The 20,324-nt window shown below is 36.4% G+C and overlaps 1 protein-coding gene across 1 annotated transcript in view; it reads left to right on the top strand.

The window, feature by feature from the left end:
* The first annotated feature begins 2,798 nt into the window (after window positions 1-2,798).
* Window positions 2,799-20,324, top strand: part of LOC149297821 (fibrillin-1-like) — a 104,636-nt gene continuing 87,110 nt past the window's right edge. Inside the window, exons 1-3 of the mRNA XM_089488323.1 lie at window positions 2,799-2,863; window positions 15,643-15,725; window positions 18,448-18,546. Coding sequence (XP_089344449.1) covers window positions 18,495-18,546 — 52 coding nt within the window. The 5' untranslated portion in view covers window positions 2,799-2,863; window positions 15,643-15,725; window positions 18,448-18,494. The remainder of the gene's footprint in view (window positions 2,864-15,642; window positions 15,726-18,447; window positions 18,547-20,324) is intronic.

Genomic DNA, 20,324 nt, shown 5'->3' with positions numbered 1-20,324 from the left:
ATGTTTTCATGGTGCATTTTAGGTTTCCACACTCAGACTTCCATTGATGCTTCATGCAATACATGATACATTCTTAATTAGAACAATAAGCTAAGTATAGCAGTGGTAGCATGGCAAAGATCTTGGCACCTGGGGCAAGCATCAAATATGCCCCTGACACTGGAGAAAGTGGCACCAGGTTAGAGATTCTGCCCCATGCAGAAGTCACTTATCACCAGATGCTGGCAAAGGGAATCACCAGGAGGTGTAGATGCATTTCAGCTAGATGGCTATAGAGCAGCTGCCCTCCTTGTCCCATGCAAGTTACGGATCTTTAATGCAAGGTGGTAGCTCATGATTTTTCAAATCCGCAGTCCACAAAACATAGGTACGTACATAGAGGTTGTGGAACTGGGAGCATCAAGGGAGGTGGCATTCTTCATACACAAACATCAATATAATACTGCATTGGTGGCTCCCCCATCTCATGGGAGCCTCTAGATCAATATCAATATAAGTAGCTACCCAAATGTATACAGTCAGCTACATGCAGTTTTTGCACACTGAAAGATGGTCAATAACAAATTTTGACACAGAGTCTGATTGTGTGGGGGTCCCTTTTGTCAAATCTTTAATCTAAACAGAGAGGGTATATGGGGTAAAATGACTTGTGCTTTCCTGAAAGGATGTTACTAGAACCAAGGAGTGGCGAAGATGTACCTGGCCATTGTTAAGAAGCTGACTACAAGATAGGTAGCTGCTTTGGTTCTTGAAGTAAACATGCACCTTCAGGAAAAAAGGTCTCCCAAAGAACCGTACCATCAGTCATGACAATCCTGCCAAGATGCAAGATAACACACTCTTTTGGGACTAGACATGGTTTATATATCAAAGCTTTTGGTGGCAAAGTTGCCAAGATGTTTGGTGGCACAGATTGGTGGCCTCTCATATAGTCACTCTACCAGGGAAGGGGAAATTGACATACATAGCAAACAGGAAATGATTAACAAAATTAACACACAACACAATGGCAATAGATTAAACAGGTCAAGGCACCAGATTATTCTCCTTAAATAGCAAATACCCAACAGATATAAAGGGAAGGAAAGTAACACTTACACGTAGACTAGACAGTGAGTCATTCCTAATACAAGCAAATAGAAACACGAGGGTAATATTACAAGTATCACAAATATTACAAGTCAATAAAAAATTGCATTTTTTTGCATATTTATCGAAATTGGTCCTATACCTTCTTTGAGCTAGTAGTGAAGACAATGAGTGGTTTAACCATGTATTTGCATATTGGCAGTGCCTTGAAGGAAGAAAGAGATGGAACCGGAGAAATGTTACATAACTAAAGGTGGTAGGACTTTGCATCTGATTGAATGTGAAGAGGGATGGAGAGAGTATGTTTGAGATGTTGCCAAGATGGGTAAATTATTCAGAGAGATGAGCTTTTAGGTAGGTTAAGATTTTAAATTGTGGGAGAATATCCTGGAGAACATAAAGAAAGAGACAGCGGAATGACAGTAAATGACACATTTCTTTGTTCAAATTTGGTCATGATTAAAGTGATTCCATTATATTAGAGCTTGGAGACATTAAACCCATCAAAAACATGATCCTAACTGCCACTGTTGGCTACAATAACAGAACCATGGCAATGATAATAATAATAATGATAATAATAATTATGTACATGTTCCCCTCAATTTGGTGCGGTGTTTTACATAAAGAATACGGTTGGATTAGGTAAACATGAAACTGAAAAACGTTTTCATTGATGCCATTAGAAAATCAGCATCCAGTGCTCAACTTACAACTCGTTGTGTCCAGTCAGCGATTTTATTTTATTTTGTTTATTTATGTGTTTAATATGATATATTTGAGAAACCCACTCCAACACTACATCAAACTTCTTACCACTCTCCTTGCCAATTATGATAGCTCATAAGTTGAATGCACTAATTGTTACACTGGTACTAAAGGTGGGGCAGTCTGTAGGACCATTCCATCGGTTGCTATGGTGATATATATATGGTCCAAGAAGGGGCGTGGCCTAGTAGGGCGGCGACAGGTGTGCCTATAAAGTCCCCCCACTTCAGGTGAGAGAAAGTCATGTCCCAGAGCACTTAACGCGCGCACATCCCCAGCCCAGCCTCACCGGCCGCTCCAGCCAAGAAAGGCTGAGCCTGTGCCTGCGAAGGAGCAGCTGGGCTCCCGCCTTATGTCTGCATGATGCCTCTGGGCGGGTTCACTGCTCCCCTCAGCCTTGGAACTTGCTTATTGTCCCTGACGGCTAGTTTGTTCTATAAATTCTAAATAGCATCTGTCCGAACAGCAAAAGGACCATGGCGTATGCTGACTCGAGCGCATGCTGAAGGTATGCTGGGAGCTTCTTGCGTCTCCTCAAGCTGCTTGAAGTGTCTACTTTTTGGGGGTAGGGCAGCGCAAGCTTCTGCCTGCGTAACGCAATTTTCTCAGTAGATGGAGGATTCTTGTGAGTGGTAGAGAAGTGCTGTCACTGTAGGGTCTCTCCGCTGCCTCCTCATTTCAGAAGAGCTCTTATTTATCTCTTGGACAGGACCTCTTGGAAAGCAGCAACAGCAGCCGCAGCAGCAGCAGCAGCAGCAGCTCTGAGCCGCGGCCAGTGAGGGTGAAGTGCATCAGAAGAAGCCCCTGTGAGCAGCTCCGGCAGAGGCAGCGCGATGCGGCTGGACGGGGTGTCCGGCTGGGCTCTGGGATTTATACTGTGCCTGTCCTTCGGAGCGAGTCGCGGTGCAGAAAAAGATGCGCCCCCCGATAGCGCAAAGGAAACCAGAGTGAGCCGGGCCAAGAGAAGAGGTGGAAGTGCCGGGGCAGGACATGATGTGCTCAAAGGGTAATCTATCACACGTCTGTACCATGCATCCATGACCATGTGCAGCAACAAGTGCCGGATGATGGGTGTTGTAGTTAACGGCATCTATGGTGCTCGATGCTGTCTGTACATGTCTCAGCCATAGCCTCATATAAATATATATATATATAGGGGAAAATGCACCTGCATCCAAATATGACATATTTTGAAATCACATTATTTTTCACTGCTGTTATGTATTTAATGGTTTTTTAGTGGGCATTATTATTATTGTATCCCTTTTTTTTGCTAGCCTGGGTTTGCTCTGTGCATCAATTGGTTAGCCAAAAGACATGTTAGAATCTGGAGAAAAATACGATATTAATAGGGAATGATCAATTCATTATTACTAACACTTCTGTAATTGGGCTGTATACTTTTAAATAGATTTATTATAGGTGGATAAATGGACAATGGCGGTGGAATGTTGGCTGTCGTAGAAAAAGAGAGCTGGATTTCTAGAGTATGTGATGTACAATGTTTGGCACCCTAGCAATATACTGTGATTCTTGTTCCCAGGGTATTTCCAGACATTAAAGACCTTACCTATACCTGCACCGATCCAGGCACAAGTAGGGATGGCTGTCCTGTAAAACTGAGAGCTTCTTAAATTGTTGGATCATAAGCCAACATTTGCTTATTTCAGGTTGTAATCAGTGTAGTGGTTTGTAGATTACATGGATGCTGGGATATAATTGCTAAACTTGGTCGGCCACTCCGTTATTCTAAAGAATAAAATCCAGACATGAGTTTTATTGGTGTTTCTCAGAGATTTCCAGCTAGATTGGATTCAGTCTGACAGGGTTTTCATCTCCATAACTGGAAATAAAACTGTACCACAAAAACTAGACAAATGATGGCGCAAATATTGAATACACAGCTGCTTCTGGACCGCATCTTATACCCAGAAATAAATAGACAATAAAAGCCATTTTTTTTCTATATCAAAGTAAACCAATTATAATTTTGTTAAAGTGCAATGAATTGCATTTGTTTTCTTTTCTGCCATCGAGAGGAAATTTCCTTTGTTGTAGAAACTGAAATGGCTTTAAAAAATACCGTTCTGCAAAATTGTATACCTTTTGCTGTTTCTGTAGTACAGTACTAGCTAACATAGCATTGTAAATGTACTTTGTGTTGATAATATATTATGTTGATTTCAGAATTATAGTATTAGTATTGCATATATCAGATTTACTTAGCCCAGTAAAGTATTTTATACAGAGTGAGCTAGAAAACAAAGTAAATGGCAATCAAGGTGTAAATAAAGTAGAGGGTTAAGCATATTGATTGTATTAAAAAAAAATAAAAAATAATAATATATATATATATATATATATATATATATATAATGTGTGTGTGTGTTAGCAACACACTGTATGTTTTTTTTACCATCCTTATGTTATGTCCCTGGGGTTGAGAAATGTATATTTGTGGTGAACATTATTTTTGCTACCTGGGAAATGTAGATCATAGTGTATATGTGTGTATGTGTGTATGTATATATATATATATATATATATATATATATATATATATATATATATATATATACGGGATTTAGTACCACAAGATATGAAAACTTAGATGAAAGTGCCAAAATTACCATGTGCAGCCTACTTTGCAGGTGCAGAATTGCTCCTCGAACTAGGAGTCTTCATTTATCACCACCTAGTAAATCTCCCCTGTTAGAGCCACTCATAATATATTTAAATAGTATTCAGGTTCTGACGTTCTGTGAATCCTTGTGCTTATGATAAAGTAAAATGAATCAATTCCAAAATATGTCAAACATGTACAAATTTCTGCTAACAGATAATAAACATGCCATGAATTATTGAAGATGGCATTTTTCCAAAAAAATTACTATGGAACAGAAATTATGTATCTTAACAAATTTTAACTGTAATAGTTTTCAATGTCCCTTTGACATATTGTTGCATCACTTGAAACTGTGGGTTACCAAAACATTTGGAATTACTTTTTAAGTGAGGCTCTTTTGGGGAAAGAAAGTATCAAGGTCCTTTTAGTAACATTCTGCTTGTGTTAATGTACTTTCAAGTTTAAATGCTTTGTGTTACTTTTATTTTAAAGAAAGTTCTATACATTGTTTTTTTGGGAATATATCAAAAAGCAATGCTTGTGCAAAGACTTTTGTAAGTACTTCTTTACCTACGGTGATAAAAATTCACTCTAAAAGTTCTGAGATGTTACAGGAGTTCCTCTTCAAAATTGTTCAGTAATGATAAATAAAGTGAAGAGACTGACTTTATGGGTGGCTCCTAGAAAGAGATCAATCTAGTTATTAGGTAGTAGATATTCATATGAGATTGAATATGCTGTCACTATCATCCTGGCCCAGTCACTGGGGTGGTAGGGGAGGTTGGTGTTAAACAATAATTGAAAGGCAAACCATTTGCTTTGAGAATGGTTGGTTGGTTTTCCCCAAGTGTTCATGAATTGGGATTAGAATGGCCCAGCTGAGCCCACAAATGAGGGTTATAGGTCATCAACAACAAAAGTTTAGACTGTGTCCCCACCTTCGTCTAAAGTCTGAACCTGCTTATGTGGAAATACAAGTTCAGCACCCTATATTTTCCCACAGAATTATTAATCATAGACATTAGATTCTTATTTACTTAATGGGGGTTCAGGCAAAGGCACAAAAATATGCATTATCCCTTGCAGGTTGCACTTTGAGTTTTCCTCGGCTTTAATCTCCACAAATCACAGGCAAAGCATAACTGAGCATTATGGGAGTTGTAATTCTACAACAGCTGGAGAGTTTCCTCTTGTCTACCTTGTTCTAAGCAGCTCTGTTCTGTTTTAAGTAGTAGTACTGGAGAACTTGTGGCCCATTTCCATGGATAGCTGATCTACTGTTTCAAAATGAAATTTATTCCTGTAGTGCATTGACCCGCCATAGGAGTTAGCAGCACATTGCCTTGCCGCCTGCTTGCCTTTGGCTGCAAGTCTAAGGACTGATCAGACCTTGGCTTTAATGTTTGCTTTGGCCGGATATGATGGATTGAATTGTGCGTGTTAACCCAATGGCTGCTTCACTGAGTAGGAATGTTTTGCAATGTGATGCTTGGCTGTCTGGTAGCAAAGGGAATAAATTATTTGCAGAAAAGAAAGACCAGACAACATTTACTAAAACAGCCACTCTTCACATTAGGTTATACAGGTATGTTTGTTTATTTGAAGTTAAAACATATTAGAAAAGTATTGTCTAATAGTGCTAAATTGAATCATATTTTTAAAGAAGTTCCTTTGAAAGTAGAAACCTGCAGAGTTTAATCATGCACATCTGCATCAAATCTTATGGGTTTTTTTCTGAAGGCTTTCATAACTTAACTGCAGGATGTGACCCAGGTAGGATTTAACACCACATCAGTAAAGAGCATGAATAAGACCCATAAGATCTATAAAAGAACATGAAGTGGAGCGTGTCAAATCCTTCAGTGTTCCTAGCAGTGCTCTATCTGGTCTGGTTAGAAGAACTACAACTTTCAGACTAAGTGGGTACAGTAAGCGATGTATAAAACCCTGCTTAGAAACATAGACTTTGATGGCAGATGAGGATAGTGTAGTCTTCCCATATACATTTTGTTCTATGGATACCCCTTTTGATGGTCAAGCTGGATTGCTAATGAAAAAGCTTCAAGTGTGTGTGCGTTCCTCAGTATATCTAATCAAGGTCCTTCAACCCTTAATCCAAGAACACATGTTGTTGGATAGGGTAGAGCTATCTTATTTTATAGTTTTTAAAACACCCTTATAAAAAAAATACATGCTGACATTCCTCTTACACTTGTACTATAAAGGTATTTGGCAATCGGCAGGAAAAAAGGGTGTGTCTGGTCGACACCCGGCCAATGTATCTGGTAAGATCTCATTGGGTGGAAAGTTGAACATTACTTTCCATTCAGCAACTCAGTGGATTGTATAATTCAGTGCATTCTCTATTTTATGGTTTGAAGGAACAGTTCTGTCTGGCAAGAGTAAACATAAATGCCTCACCATAAACTTGTGTATATATTCAGTAGTTTTCAGGTTGAGACTCTCTCTATAAAATATGAAATCGATGCCTAAAGTGTAGATTATTGAAATAATCTAGTAACTTCAAAAGCTTGTGGAAAAAGTTTCTTTTGGAGATAAAATCTTTGTTAAACGAAATAAATTATGCATTTTAATATACACATGTAATAAGATTGTTTCAAAACAGATCTTTGCTTCTAATACTATAAAGGTAATTTAGTAGAAACCCAATTTACTTGACCTCTTTTTTTTTTTTTTCATCGAATACGGTAATGGTTGCTCTATCCAGAACCTATAGCTTTTCTGATTATCTCTTTCCACACTTCGTCAGAGGACTTTACTTCAGCTGCACGGATCCCTTGTTCCACAATCTAAGACCTTAAATATACTTTTATTGCAAGATGCCTATCGCATTCCAGGCATATACTAACATGGATTTCACACTAGCTCCTTGCTCATTAGAAACCTTACCTTGCCAATTGTCGACCATTTCAGATAGATGCATCTTGGTGACTTGACCACCATAGAGTCTCCCATATATAACGGGTCACATCAAAGACCGGCTCCTTCCCATGTCTTACAAAAAATCTACCCATTGAGTCAATCTATTTCTTTAATGTGGACCATTAATGGGTTTTTTTTTCTTTCATGTAGCTGTTTTAATTACTAACCTTTGGAAGGGGATTGAACTGCAGTCTGAGACTTTAAAGATGCATTATAGCTAGACATTTTAAACAATGTGTTGACACCCAGTCAAACATGTTTAAGTACTGTATACGATTGAGCAGCAGTTAAAAGTGTTTATGTTTATTGTTAAGCATAGTATCTAACATGGTCTATGTTTGGAGTACACAGCCCTAATGTAGTTGGGTGTGGTCCTGTGTACTACACAAGGAGGCTGGGGTACCATGTTCTTCAGCAGCTCATTTTTGGCAGATGTCCAATGTTTAAAGCTAGGATTTATCCTGAACTGGCTGTTTAGTTCAATATGTTTAGGGAGAAACACTTGCGCTAGTCTGTGCAGATAAATGGCAGGAAAATACTAATAATAAGCAATTCTAAATGGGATTCAATAACTGTAGCTACAAGTTTTTTGTAACAGTTCTTTTAACAGTTTTCCCTATAATATTTGTGTTATAAAATGGCCCAAAGTAGTGAATCCACTCCCGCCTATCTGAATGTAAACTAAAATAAACTATTTGTTTTTATATATTTGTTTTACATACCCCTTTCCCATGATTTTCTTGGTGGACAATGAAACATTTGCTACACGCAAGTCTTATGTGGCCTTTTATATTATGGTTTTGTTTTATATTTTAGTATATCCTTGGGTTATGGTAAAATATTCATTCTATTTTATACATGACTATATACTTATGGCCACAATATTCAATAATAGTTTCCTTATTTATCTGAATTTTTATTTGGATTGTTGCATTCATTGTACCCATTGGTTTTTCCAGGTATTAACATGGTAGGGAACATAATCGCAGTTTTTAAAAATTCTGGAATGTATTTATTTGTTTATTCAACAAGAAAAAAACACTTTATGAATAGTTGTTTCGTGAGTTTATTTATCAAACAGTGGGATATTTCCAACTCTAGGATGAAATATATTTTAGGCTGTCTGTTGAATAATGTTAATCGAAATGGTGTCTACAATAATGCACTCATTTGATTTTATAGATCAGAAAATATTTCACAGTAGAACTGTAACGGTAAAATGGCTGTTTCTGCATTGCAAGATCAAATATATCGAAATCAAATAAAAAGCTCCCAAAGATAATTTAGCAATTGGCCTGTTTTCAAAATTAAGGGAAACCCTTTCAGGTGCTGATTAAATAGAAAGGTCTGTCTTAAGAACAATCTAAGATTAGATTGCCCTCCACACCAGTCCAAGGTTTTTTTTTAATGTACACATAATGTATTCATTTGAATTGTGCTTATAGTCTGTGCACTCCATTAAATCATTTAGCACAATGTTAATTTCCATTGATTTCAATGTAGCCACAATTGTTTTCATTTAAGGCTTTTCAACCACCAGGAACATTGATGAAGGGTTTGGCAGGTCATTGAATCAAGACTGTCTATGTCCCCATTTGTTTTAATGTTATAACATATAAAATAATTATCATCATCATCATTATATATATATTCTGACAATTATATGATAAGAACTGTCATTGTTAGTTATACATACCCATTTAATGCCAAAATTGGTTGAATGATCACATAAACAAATCATGCACATGTGAATAGATGTTTCAGACTCACATTGTTTTTATTTAATCTGATTATTTTTCTGATTTTACTTGGATGTATCAGAATTACCTTCCCCCCCCCCTTAAATTATTATGCCTAGATTACTTTTAAATCTAATTTTCTAAATGTCCTTTTTTTCTGTTTTAAAAGAAGGTGAATGTTTTTATAAAGATGCCAACTTTCTGTAGAGGAAACCATTGTTCCCTGTTTGACTCAAGATGCTACATTGTTATTCATACCCCTTGATCAAGGGGCACGTAGTTTTGTAATAAAGTGAAACATGGGTGTAGCTTTCAATGGTTTACTGTTTACAAGTTGAGACGCAATGCACTTGAAACATTTAGCCCCCGGACATGAGCAAAACTTTCATGCCATTCCATGTTTGTGTGTGTATTTTGTTTTCTGTCAAGGCTGTTTTCATAAAACTATGCATAACGTTTTGCATTCTTGAAATACACTGCAATATTATTGAGATGCACTGTATCCAATAGGACTTGGCTTCATTAAAGAGACATATAACTATAATTTAAGGTTTTTTTCTCTTTTGTTTGTTTCTGGAAAGTTGCAGATAAAATAATCTCTAGTTAAAATGCATTTGACTGTGTAGACTTATTAGCAATATAAGGCATGGCCGCCTTTAATATTGATTTGACCCTGGGGCAAAATTTTTTTTGGGGGGGGGCCTGCACTCCTTGCACCCCCCACTCCAACCTCAAAAAAATCCTGCAAAAAACAAAGGTACTTGCCGCTGGCTCTGCAGATTAGGTGGAGTCATTGCAGTCTTTCCTCCTTCTGACCCTAGCGTGACTCCATGAGAAGTCCTCACTCCACACGCACAAGGGAGGAGCAGAACACTATTCCACTCTCATAGCAATGGAGGTGTTCCAATGCCCTGTGCGTACCACCCTTGTGGTGCTCGCTCCTCTGTCATCACCCCCAGAGCCCCTTTGCCCCCTCTTTTGATCCCTCATGTAATTCAGGTATAGTTCAAATAATCAACACATGGAAACCCAGCCTTGCAGGTATAAATCAACTGAAGAATCACAAGCTAACTCGATACTGAATGTATAGATCAAATAAATAATGGAAAACCCTAAATTGCAGACATAGATCACAGGCAGACACCCCAAAGGCCAGCCATGAAATCCACAGGACCTTGCTAGCACGCAGATTGGATGCATATGACTTACGTCATCATCTTTGTCCCCAGACAGCGTGTTTGTGCCATCTTTGCCTTCCTGTGCCATCTTTGCCCCCCACTTACACATCCATGCTATCACACACATATATACTCATTTGTTCACACACATACTCATTCATACACTCTCCCACACCCCCTTACCTCAACTGCAGATTGCTCCGCATGTTACCTCTGTGTTGCTCGCACACTCGCATAATGAAGGGAGTTGGGTTTCTAAAATTATTATTATTTTTTTAATTAAAAGTTTTGTTTTTTTCACTCTTACTCTTCAGAATAATTAGTTAATTGAGGCAGAGTTATTCCCTTTTTTAAAGTAAGAAATATTGAGACTTTTGTAATATTTTAGTGGAAAATACAATAAACAGAAGTGTCTTATTTGTACTTAATTTGTAAATCTTTTATTATTTATGTGTTTGATTTAAGTGGTCTCAACTATATGAGATAATGGAAATATTGCTGTTCACTTGCAATTCACTTGAAATCCACCTATATCATCACCTTCTTTATCATCATTATGTCCAACAATATGGTATTCTGTCTCCAAACTAGACTTTTGACACTCTATCTATGCCAAAATGAAATTTTGTAACCATATATGCCTTTTTTTTTTTTTCGAAATGTGTATCGCCTTTTTAAGGTATCCATTATATCTGCCAACACAACCTCGCTTGGCAGTAAAATGTCCCATTTTACTGCCAGTGCTGTAAATAAACCTTGACTTTGCTAAAGGTGATATATTCTTTCCACTAATCTTAAGGGATGACCTTTTGTAATGTGCACTGACATTAAACCTGTAGGTGAAAAGATCCCCCAAAAAGTATGAACATATCTAACAGTAATCATAAGTCCTTCATGCTTTCCTTTTTCCTCTGTAAGAAAACAGACATTTTGCTAGTCCTGTTTCTTATATAGTTTTTTTTTATAGTTAAAGCTTTTCCCTATTATGAATTTCAACTCAGAACTGTGTTACAAGGAATTCTTGATGTGCCAACAGTATTTGGGGAATACTTATTGATATTTTGGTTTTATTCACAATCTGCCATCAATAAATACTATGTAGTTCTAGTCTTGATAAACCTCAGGGCCCAAGGAGCCACAAATTCTAAAAATGTAAATGCCTGAATTTTATTATTTTGCAGGAGAACACTCCTTGTTTAACTTCCATGGGTCTTATTAAAATCAGGACAGCTTTAAACTCTACAAGTGTATGTCAGCCCATTTATTATTTATTTCTCTGCAAGGCTGACCTAGTTGGACACATCCTTTAACATTTTGAGCCTACGCAATTACTTAGCGGGTACATATCCCCTGGTAGGGTTGACTTTTTCACCTTTGCTTTATTCAGTCACTTTCAGACCTGATTGGGTGGCATAATTAGCAGGACCGTTCCACTGGCTGGTATGGAGATTAGTTAGAAGATTGCTATCTAGGCTGTGATGGCGAGGCTCAGATGTGCAAATGGATTAGGTCTTTGATCTCTCCAACCGTTAGGTTGACCAACGGTGCAGAAGGGGAAGCATGGAAATCGGCCTAGGCCAGAACACACTGCTGAGTCTTCTATTGTCTTTTATGTATTTCACTATTTGAAAATGAATATCAAACATCTGTGCTCCTTACAGCTGTTTTGGTAATTAAAACGTTGTAGTCCCTTTGCTTATATCCCATATGCTGTCCATGCTGCTGTTGCATATTCCACCCTAACCAATAAGCACTTGCTCAATTAGTATCTGGATATATGTCAGTTTTAATAAACAGTAGTTTGACACAATTGCAGACCAGTGTCTTTCTTTGGACTTTTTATTGACGTCACTAGTGCTTAGAAGCTAAAGTAATCTTTTCTCCACTAGAGGGCCCATTCATATTAGTGTACTAACTTTACTATGGTTGGTACACAATAAATATAAATATTTCCCAACATTTAATAAATTACCCTTAATTGGAAGAACTCATGGATGACAAAACACTGCTAAATAAATTTTTCCTGCATGTGATTATGCTGTTTCACAATCATGAACTTGTTTTGGAATGGCACTTTGGCCATTTGTTTTCCTTACTATTTTTTTATTAAAATTAGGTTTATGGGAAGCCGTAACTGAGACACCAACATTGTGAATCTAAACACTACGTTTGGCTACAGTGATGGATGGGGCATCAATATATTGATGATATATTGATATAAATGTTAAACGTTTGCATTTCTTTCCATTAAAGAAAATTGGGGGGGCTTATATTTTTTCAGTGGGTCTTTAAGCCAGTTTACTATTCATAATGCCTATGTTTAACATGCTAAAAACGAATTTAAAAAAATTAAAATATCAACATTGTTTTTCCATTAGAGACAAATGTTTTTTATTGTGTTTTCAAGTAAGAAGACCTTCAAGCTTGTTTACTATTTACAATATAAATTATCCAGAATCTACTGATAATGAATCACAGATGAAATGTTCGATGGTTTTCAGGGATAAAATGTTTTACATATACATGTGTTAAGATTCCTGGATTGTCCTTGGATAACCTGCTTTAGGGACGAATTATTCCCAGATCTCTAATGTGGGGAGAGTCCTCTCCTCACTGCTCCAAGAAGGACCCCTCATTTGGCACTCCAGACAGCTATACTTCTTCTCCGGAAAGTCATAAAAAAGGACTAAGTGATCTGGCTTTCTCTCCAACAGCTGGAGAACCTTTGAATGGAGATATGTTTGCAAGCAATGTAATGAAAATACAGAGCTTTGACAAGTTACTTAATTAGGCCTAATTAAGTTGCTCCATGTAGATCATTGCACTCTAAAATGCTGTGGTTTGTAATAGTACAGCCCAAGAAAAACAATTATGTCTCCTATAAAGGTTAATAAAAACAAAAGATCTTTACATGTACTGATCATATTTCATGCTGGACTGCTCTGTTCAATGTCATTTAAGGCCATAGTTAACAATATTAATCAATTTCTTATTCAAGGGGATGACTAACTGCCAGGTCTTTCAATGATCTCTAAACAAAGACCAAACACTTTTGAAAAGTGAGTAATGAATTATGTTACTATATAGAGTTCTAGATTTGTAATTGCAACAACATAGAACTCTGGAAATAAGTGCAACATGGGAACATGTAAAGGGTCAGTAAGAAGTGAACATTAACTGCAAATAACAAATGTATATAGGAGACAGTGAGGGTCCTTTATATTAATGCGACACATGTAGCAATATTAAACCATGTACTAATAATCATGGAGCTGACTGAGTAAAATCATAATGTATTCTTCCTGGTCAAATAATTAAAAGAAAGATACTACTTCTTATAAACCATTTGCTTCCCTTTATCTAACATTGAAAATGAAATAAAGAGTGAGATTTATAAAGAGGAAAAGCTTTGAAAACCTTTGTAAATCCTAGGAAAAGATGCATGATATACATGCTTTATTGTCATAATAGGCAGAAAAATGTTATTTAACCATTTAAAACCCCTTTTCAGTTCTGGAAAATACAGATCTTCATATTTTGTGAATGTTGGTGATTATGCTGCCACAAACGTACTTTTGACATGTAGCTATGTCAGGCAATTATAAATATTTCAATAAAGAGAAAAATCTAATTAAGATGGAATAATTATTCGGATTGCATCATAATTCCATCAATGAAAACTACAAACAATCAATCAATCAATGCTAAATAAACACAGTTGACCTGCTGTACATAAAAACACAGAATTCCAAACCAGATAAAAGTTATGTGGACCATCTAGTCTGCGAGCTATGAGACATCAAGCCCTACTTGATTATCGGCCTTGTCTTATATTCAGCATTGTCAGGAGCCCTTTCATGGAACCCTCATTTCACAAAATAAAAGGGAAAACCTTCTGCAAGATAGCTTTGTAAACAGGCATGTACATGTAAAATACTAGCCAAACTAGTAGCTAACACTACTAGCCCACATTTGGATATCACACACAAAACAATTTTGGGTGTGAGAAAATGGACAGTCACTATGGTAGAGATACCAAGCCAGATACAACAAAATGGTACTTAAACTAATGTGTTCATAAAAAAATGTTACGTGTTGGATGGGTACAGGCTATAGGTTTGCATTTATCCAGTATTTATCCTAGACTAGGATGACTCATTCTTCCACAAAAACATAAAAGTTCACCTAAGCCAGTGCTGGAGATGAATAAGTCATATAGAGGTTGGGTGCATTGGGCTGAACACATCTCCTCCAGGGCATTTAGCTGGGGGAAAGGTGCAAACATATATGGGGATTCTGCAGAATCCCTCAATGCATTTGCAAAACGACTACACCAAAAATGTAAAAAAAAAGGACCATGTAGCTATCATAAGCATTAACGTGCATATGATGGCGGAAGTACCCCTATGATTTTAACATGTGCTTTTCGATAGGCCTCTCTGGTTAAATGTCATATATTGTGTACCTCTAGCCTAGGAACCATGCCTGGCTTGCTCAGAATGAGCAGACCAGTGTGGAATTACATGTATGTTTTATTCTGCCGTTTAGTGTGTAAATGCATATGTGTGGCTGAGCTTTAATGAAGTATCTATACTTAGGAAGAGGAAAATACATAAAAATAGTATATGCATGCAATTCATATTTAAGCAGTAGATATTGGTTTTGTGGGGAATACAAAGGACAAAGTTCTGCTGACTGATCAAAAGAAATGCCACCTGGTAGCAAATAGTTATTCTCATAAGCCAACGGCAGTTTTTGAAATAGCTTTTCAGTCAAGATATTACAACAAATCATAAAATATCTCTATCAAACATGCGTAAATGTCATCATTGGAGACAGGAAATTATAGATGCATCCTACGGTTAGGATTATGTTGCAAATGTCCCAAAAGTCTCAAAAAAGACATTTGTGTGTAATGTTTTAACGGTCGCTGTTGTACCTGGGGGGAATCCAGCTCATTAAAGTTCTAACTCACCAAGAGCGTCCCAGAGTTATTAAAATACTGCTGAGTTGGACAGAATTTGGGCCATGGTGACCGTTCTAATACTTCATCACTAATTTTAGTTTATGTTACTAAACTTGATCCATACTGTCCATTATTATATTTCCTTGATCAAATGACATGTGGCAGATACGTATTGGTATGTGTTTTGTCTTGCATAAGTATAGATACAAGATGAAATTAAATAAAAGGCTTAGTTTATTTTTCTATAGCTTCAGACATTAACATCTGTTTCTAAGCTTAATGCTTTATTGCCTTTTAAGCACAATGGTGTAATGTGCTGATTTTCTTTTTAAGGCCCAATGTTTGTGGATCCCGTTACAATGTCTACTGTTGCCCAGGATGGAAAACGCTACCTGGAGGGAACCAGTGTATTGTCCGTAAGTTAATTTCTCTCTCCTTCACTGACCTCTCATTCTTTCTTCTCATTCCTCCTTTGCTTAAATTATTTTCTTACAACGCCTAACATCAATTCCAAAGGCATTTTTTTATTTTTAAAAGTTGGCTTAACATTCCAACTTCTGTCTTCTATCCTTTCTGTTTCACTGTATCATTAGTTGCCATTGAATTCAAGTGGCACTATACCTGCAGTACCTGATTATGGTTATTGTGCAATATTAGGATGCAGATTAACTGGTTGGCAATGCACAATGAGGATTACTTGAAACCATGTCCACCAATAGTTAAGTTCCCAAGTGATGTTACCGCTTTGCCTTACGTGTCAGAATTTGAAGGTTTTAGACAGTGTATAAATAGTTAAGCACAAGATAGTCTACATATTTTTTGGCCACCACCACACATTGGGCTCCATTCAATGGACCATTACTCACTTCCAGAATAAAAAGTGAGTAGTGCGCAAAAAAATTATATAAATAATATAAAATACAATTATATAAGCAAAAAAACACGTAATAAGTCAATGTGAATGTGCTGCAGGTACACCTTAGAACAAAAACCCCACTTTAGGGGAGACCGCGAAGTTTTGAATACTTCCACGGTGGAGAGTGAAATCTGTTAGGGAGACGAACAATCCCTCCCGCTCACCCCCCTAGAGCAATTTATGGGCTTGAATAAGCCCCACCAAACGTAAGGGTCCAATTTGCCTGTTAGATATATATATATATATATATATATATATATATATATATATATATATATACAATTATTTTGATGAACTAAACTATGATGTTTTTTTCTTTTCTTTCTGTTCTATGATTGAATTTTACATACTGCTCGGATATCCTGGAAGCTACATTGAATTGTTATTATTTGCATTATGTATACTCACTTGGTGTGAGGGGCGCGGTCACCTATATGTGTTTTTGCATTACTTACTTCCAGGCTATCATTCTAACAAAAAAAATCTGGTTTAAATAAAATTTAAAACATTTATTAGAATTGCTCTAAAACAGTTAATGTATACATTTGCATTGGCAGACCAAGAAGTCATGGTGACGTGGAGACAAAAAAGGAGTCTCCTTTTGCTAATAATGACTTAAATAGTTGTGTAACTTGAACATATAGTTATATATATATATATATATATATATATATTTACACTGGTTTTAGGTTTATTACTTAATCACTTCTCTACACCAATTATTTTTAACAAGTGAAGTCTGAGAAATATAGGATGTAATCACTATCAGTCTTTCCATTTATTTTTTTGAAGCCCTTTGATAACAAGAACATGTTAGATTACAGATGAGGATTACATTTTTTAATATTCTTAACAATCGTAACTTGGTAAAGTTCTTTGACACAATAATCTGCCTTTGCTCATATCAACTTCAGCTAGTCACTAATGTAGTCCAAATCTCTAGGAGCCTGGAAATTCAAAACTGTAAACCAGACACAATTACCAAACATTGCCAATGCAAGCAATAAAGCTAGTCGGTTTCATAGAACAGATGTTAAACGATAAAATCCAAGTGCTAAAACTCTGCAGTCTTACAACTAATGACAATAAACGAGGATTCATCATTTATGATATTACTTGACATCATGGCATTTTTAGCGCAAATCCTATGCAGATTTTACGATGCTTCATAAATAATTGGAGTGTGAACAGGAAAGCGATCGCACTGGCTCAGCACATCTATATTTCAGACAGACTACACCCCTTATCAAAAATAATCTCAAAATGTGCTTTGCACACTATAGTTCTCATATGAAATGGAAGAGAAAATAAAGTCAGTTTTATATATACATTCATTCCCTTGGAGATGAAAAGAAATCCACAGGCTATTTGTTGCAATTGATTTGATGATTCAACATACCCAATTACTTAAAACAAAGGGGTCACCTTGAAGGATATGCTGCATTAGCAGGGAACACAATTTTTGTCCTTATAGAACACCGAAAGCGAGGTTACATTTTGGCCTAAATTCGTTAAACCACTCATCATTCCCCAAACAACTGCCACCTTCTGTGAGGTGCCACAGGTGAGATCAGCTTGCGAAAAACTTGTATGGCTTTAGTTAAACAACTTGTGGAAAAACGTATTTCATCTGTATGGAACTCATTGAGCTTTGAGGTGAAGGGGTCCTGTTGAAATGCCCTCAGAAGATGGCAAAGTTGGCCCTTTGAATTTACTGAATAGATCATGAAGATGTGATCATATCAGATCGTTTCTGAGGCCAACCCTTTGTGAATAGTCATCTTGTTGTTTATGTGTACATCAGTTGCTTTAGGGAACAGAAAGTATCTGTGTCATTATCTGTGATAAAGCACACATTTTATGTTTAGAATGTGTAAAAACCAAAAGCCTTCAAACCTCAAAAATCATGGTTTTGTTTCAGATGTTAACAATACAACATGTTAACGTTTATTTAATGCATTCATGCACTAATGTGGAGTTACCTTCAAATGTTTTGCAGTTGCAGATCTAACTGTAACTTCTGCTTAAATAGTGTAATATGGCATTTAATACACTGAAATAACCTAATGTGCTGATCATTTTGAAAATTAAGGAAGATATGTTCCTTGTTTCACCACAAAAAAAGACAAAGATGCAGATGCACCACACATGTGTTTATACATACAATGTATGAAGAAAACCATAGATCCACATTAACGAAGTGTTCATTTTTTTCATATCAGCCATTTGTCGACATTCTTGTGGGGATGGATTCTGTTCTCGTCCCAATATGTGCACATGTCCAACTGGTCAGACGGCACCATCATGTGGATCCAAATCAGGTGAGTGTATGTGTATATGTACAGTGTGTATATGTGTGTGTGTATCATCATCTTAAAAAATCAAATCTGAATATGTAAATTGTTCATCGGTCCCGTCTTTGAGAAGAGTTGGTTCTGTCATACTCCAGGTTTCATACAATAAGTAAATTATTATTTAAATAAGCATTCCTTTTGACACATGTTGGAAATATTGTATCATGCATATACTTGTGTCTGTTTTTGGTTAAAATATTTGGGGTTTTCATCTCATAAAATTATAACCTCATCTTTTCTTAACCCTCTTGATTGCCATAGCTGTACATGACGAAGCTTTTGTTCTGGTGTTGCACAATACCACAGCATACAAACCATTAAGCTACTGTTCACAATTTCTTTTTCCAAATCAAAAATACTCTTCAAAGTAGTTGAATGACGCGGGTGCTTATGTGGGAATGGAAATGAAAATTTGGCTTGACTCGCTTTAATTGAAATCAGTTTAATGAATTCAGTTCCTATCCCGATTGTTAAATGATATCATTTCCTATATAGACCTTTATCCAAACTATTTTGTTTAATTAAATAAAGCTATCTCAGGGAGCACATTTTGCATTACACCTTTTTTTCCACCAGAGCTACGGATACCGTGTCAGTTATTGTCATTTCAAAAAAAAAGTTTTGATTAAAATTTGCTAGAAACTTTCTGTTCAGGAAATGGCCCTCCAGACTTAGAAAGAAGAGATAGGCTACTAGGGATTTATGAATGGCTGTGAGGATGAAAGTCAAGGCCAGAGGCGGGTGGAGGAAGCATTCCCGGTGTTACTGAGACACACTGCTATGGCTTTGCTTTTGTCGTCTTTTGATAAAATGCGTTAATCGTTCGCCTCCTTTCATTTATACACTTTGTGAATTAACTCTCTGAACGTTGTCATGTATTTATTAGGAATGACTAAGGACTTTATTAAAATTAGGATTATATTTCTATACATTACACACTACCTTCAGTTTTTGGAGTGCCATCAGAAAAGTTATTGCTGTGTGGTAGGAGTTGGGATTCTCCCAACAACGAAAAGACCCTTTCAAGGGTCTACTCATTCATAGAGCTTTACAGACAACACTGATACATCCTCTAACACTGGAGGCAAAGAGATGTAAAAGTAAAAGGTTTTTTTTGGTTTTTTTTTGGTTTTTACAGTCAGGGCAGTTAAGTTGGAAGACACTGCCAAGTGAAGTGGTTTTGGTGGATTCGCTTAAAGCGTGAATATTGGTTAATGGTTTTCTAGCAAACAGAGGCATTCAAAGCGTTTAATTTTAGTACTCCAGGAAAAAATGTTTACCTTTGAGGCAAAAAAAAGTATTTGATTCCCCTTTGGGACGATATTTTTTCTTGCTCTTCTGGATCAGCATATGTTTATTTAGAAGGACTGAACTTGATCAGCCTGGTTGTATCTATGGACAATTGATTTTGGAGGCTTCTGATCAGACTAAAGTAAATCGTCCTTATACTCTGGAAAAGCACATGTGTAGCAGACATAACTTTACAATAATGACAGATTATCTAAAACACACATATTATTATTATTATTATTATATTATTATTATTATTTCACCCCTGTGACAAAAAATACTTTTGTATTTACACTGGGTGCAAAGACAGCTTAGAAATGGTTTTAAGAAACCTATTTGTTTGAGACACATTTGTTATTGTCACTCATTTATTGTTATTTCATATAACAGCCATTTTATGGCTACATATTTTAAATGTTTAAGCAGTATTATTTGACTTCAACCGGTATAACAGA

This window comes from Sceloporus occidentalis, unplaced genomic scaffold, assembly GCF_023333645.1.
Source record: "Sceloporus occidentalis isolate IW3139 unplaced genomic scaffold, rSceOcc1.0.p SCAF_37, whole genome shotgun sequence".
Taxonomy (NCBI): Eukaryota; Metazoa; Chordata; class Lepidosauria; order Squamata; family Phrynosomatidae; genus Sceloporus; species Sceloporus occidentalis.
Note: the sequence above shows the minus strand (reverse complement) of the source record. Positions and strands in the feature narration are given on the sequence as shown.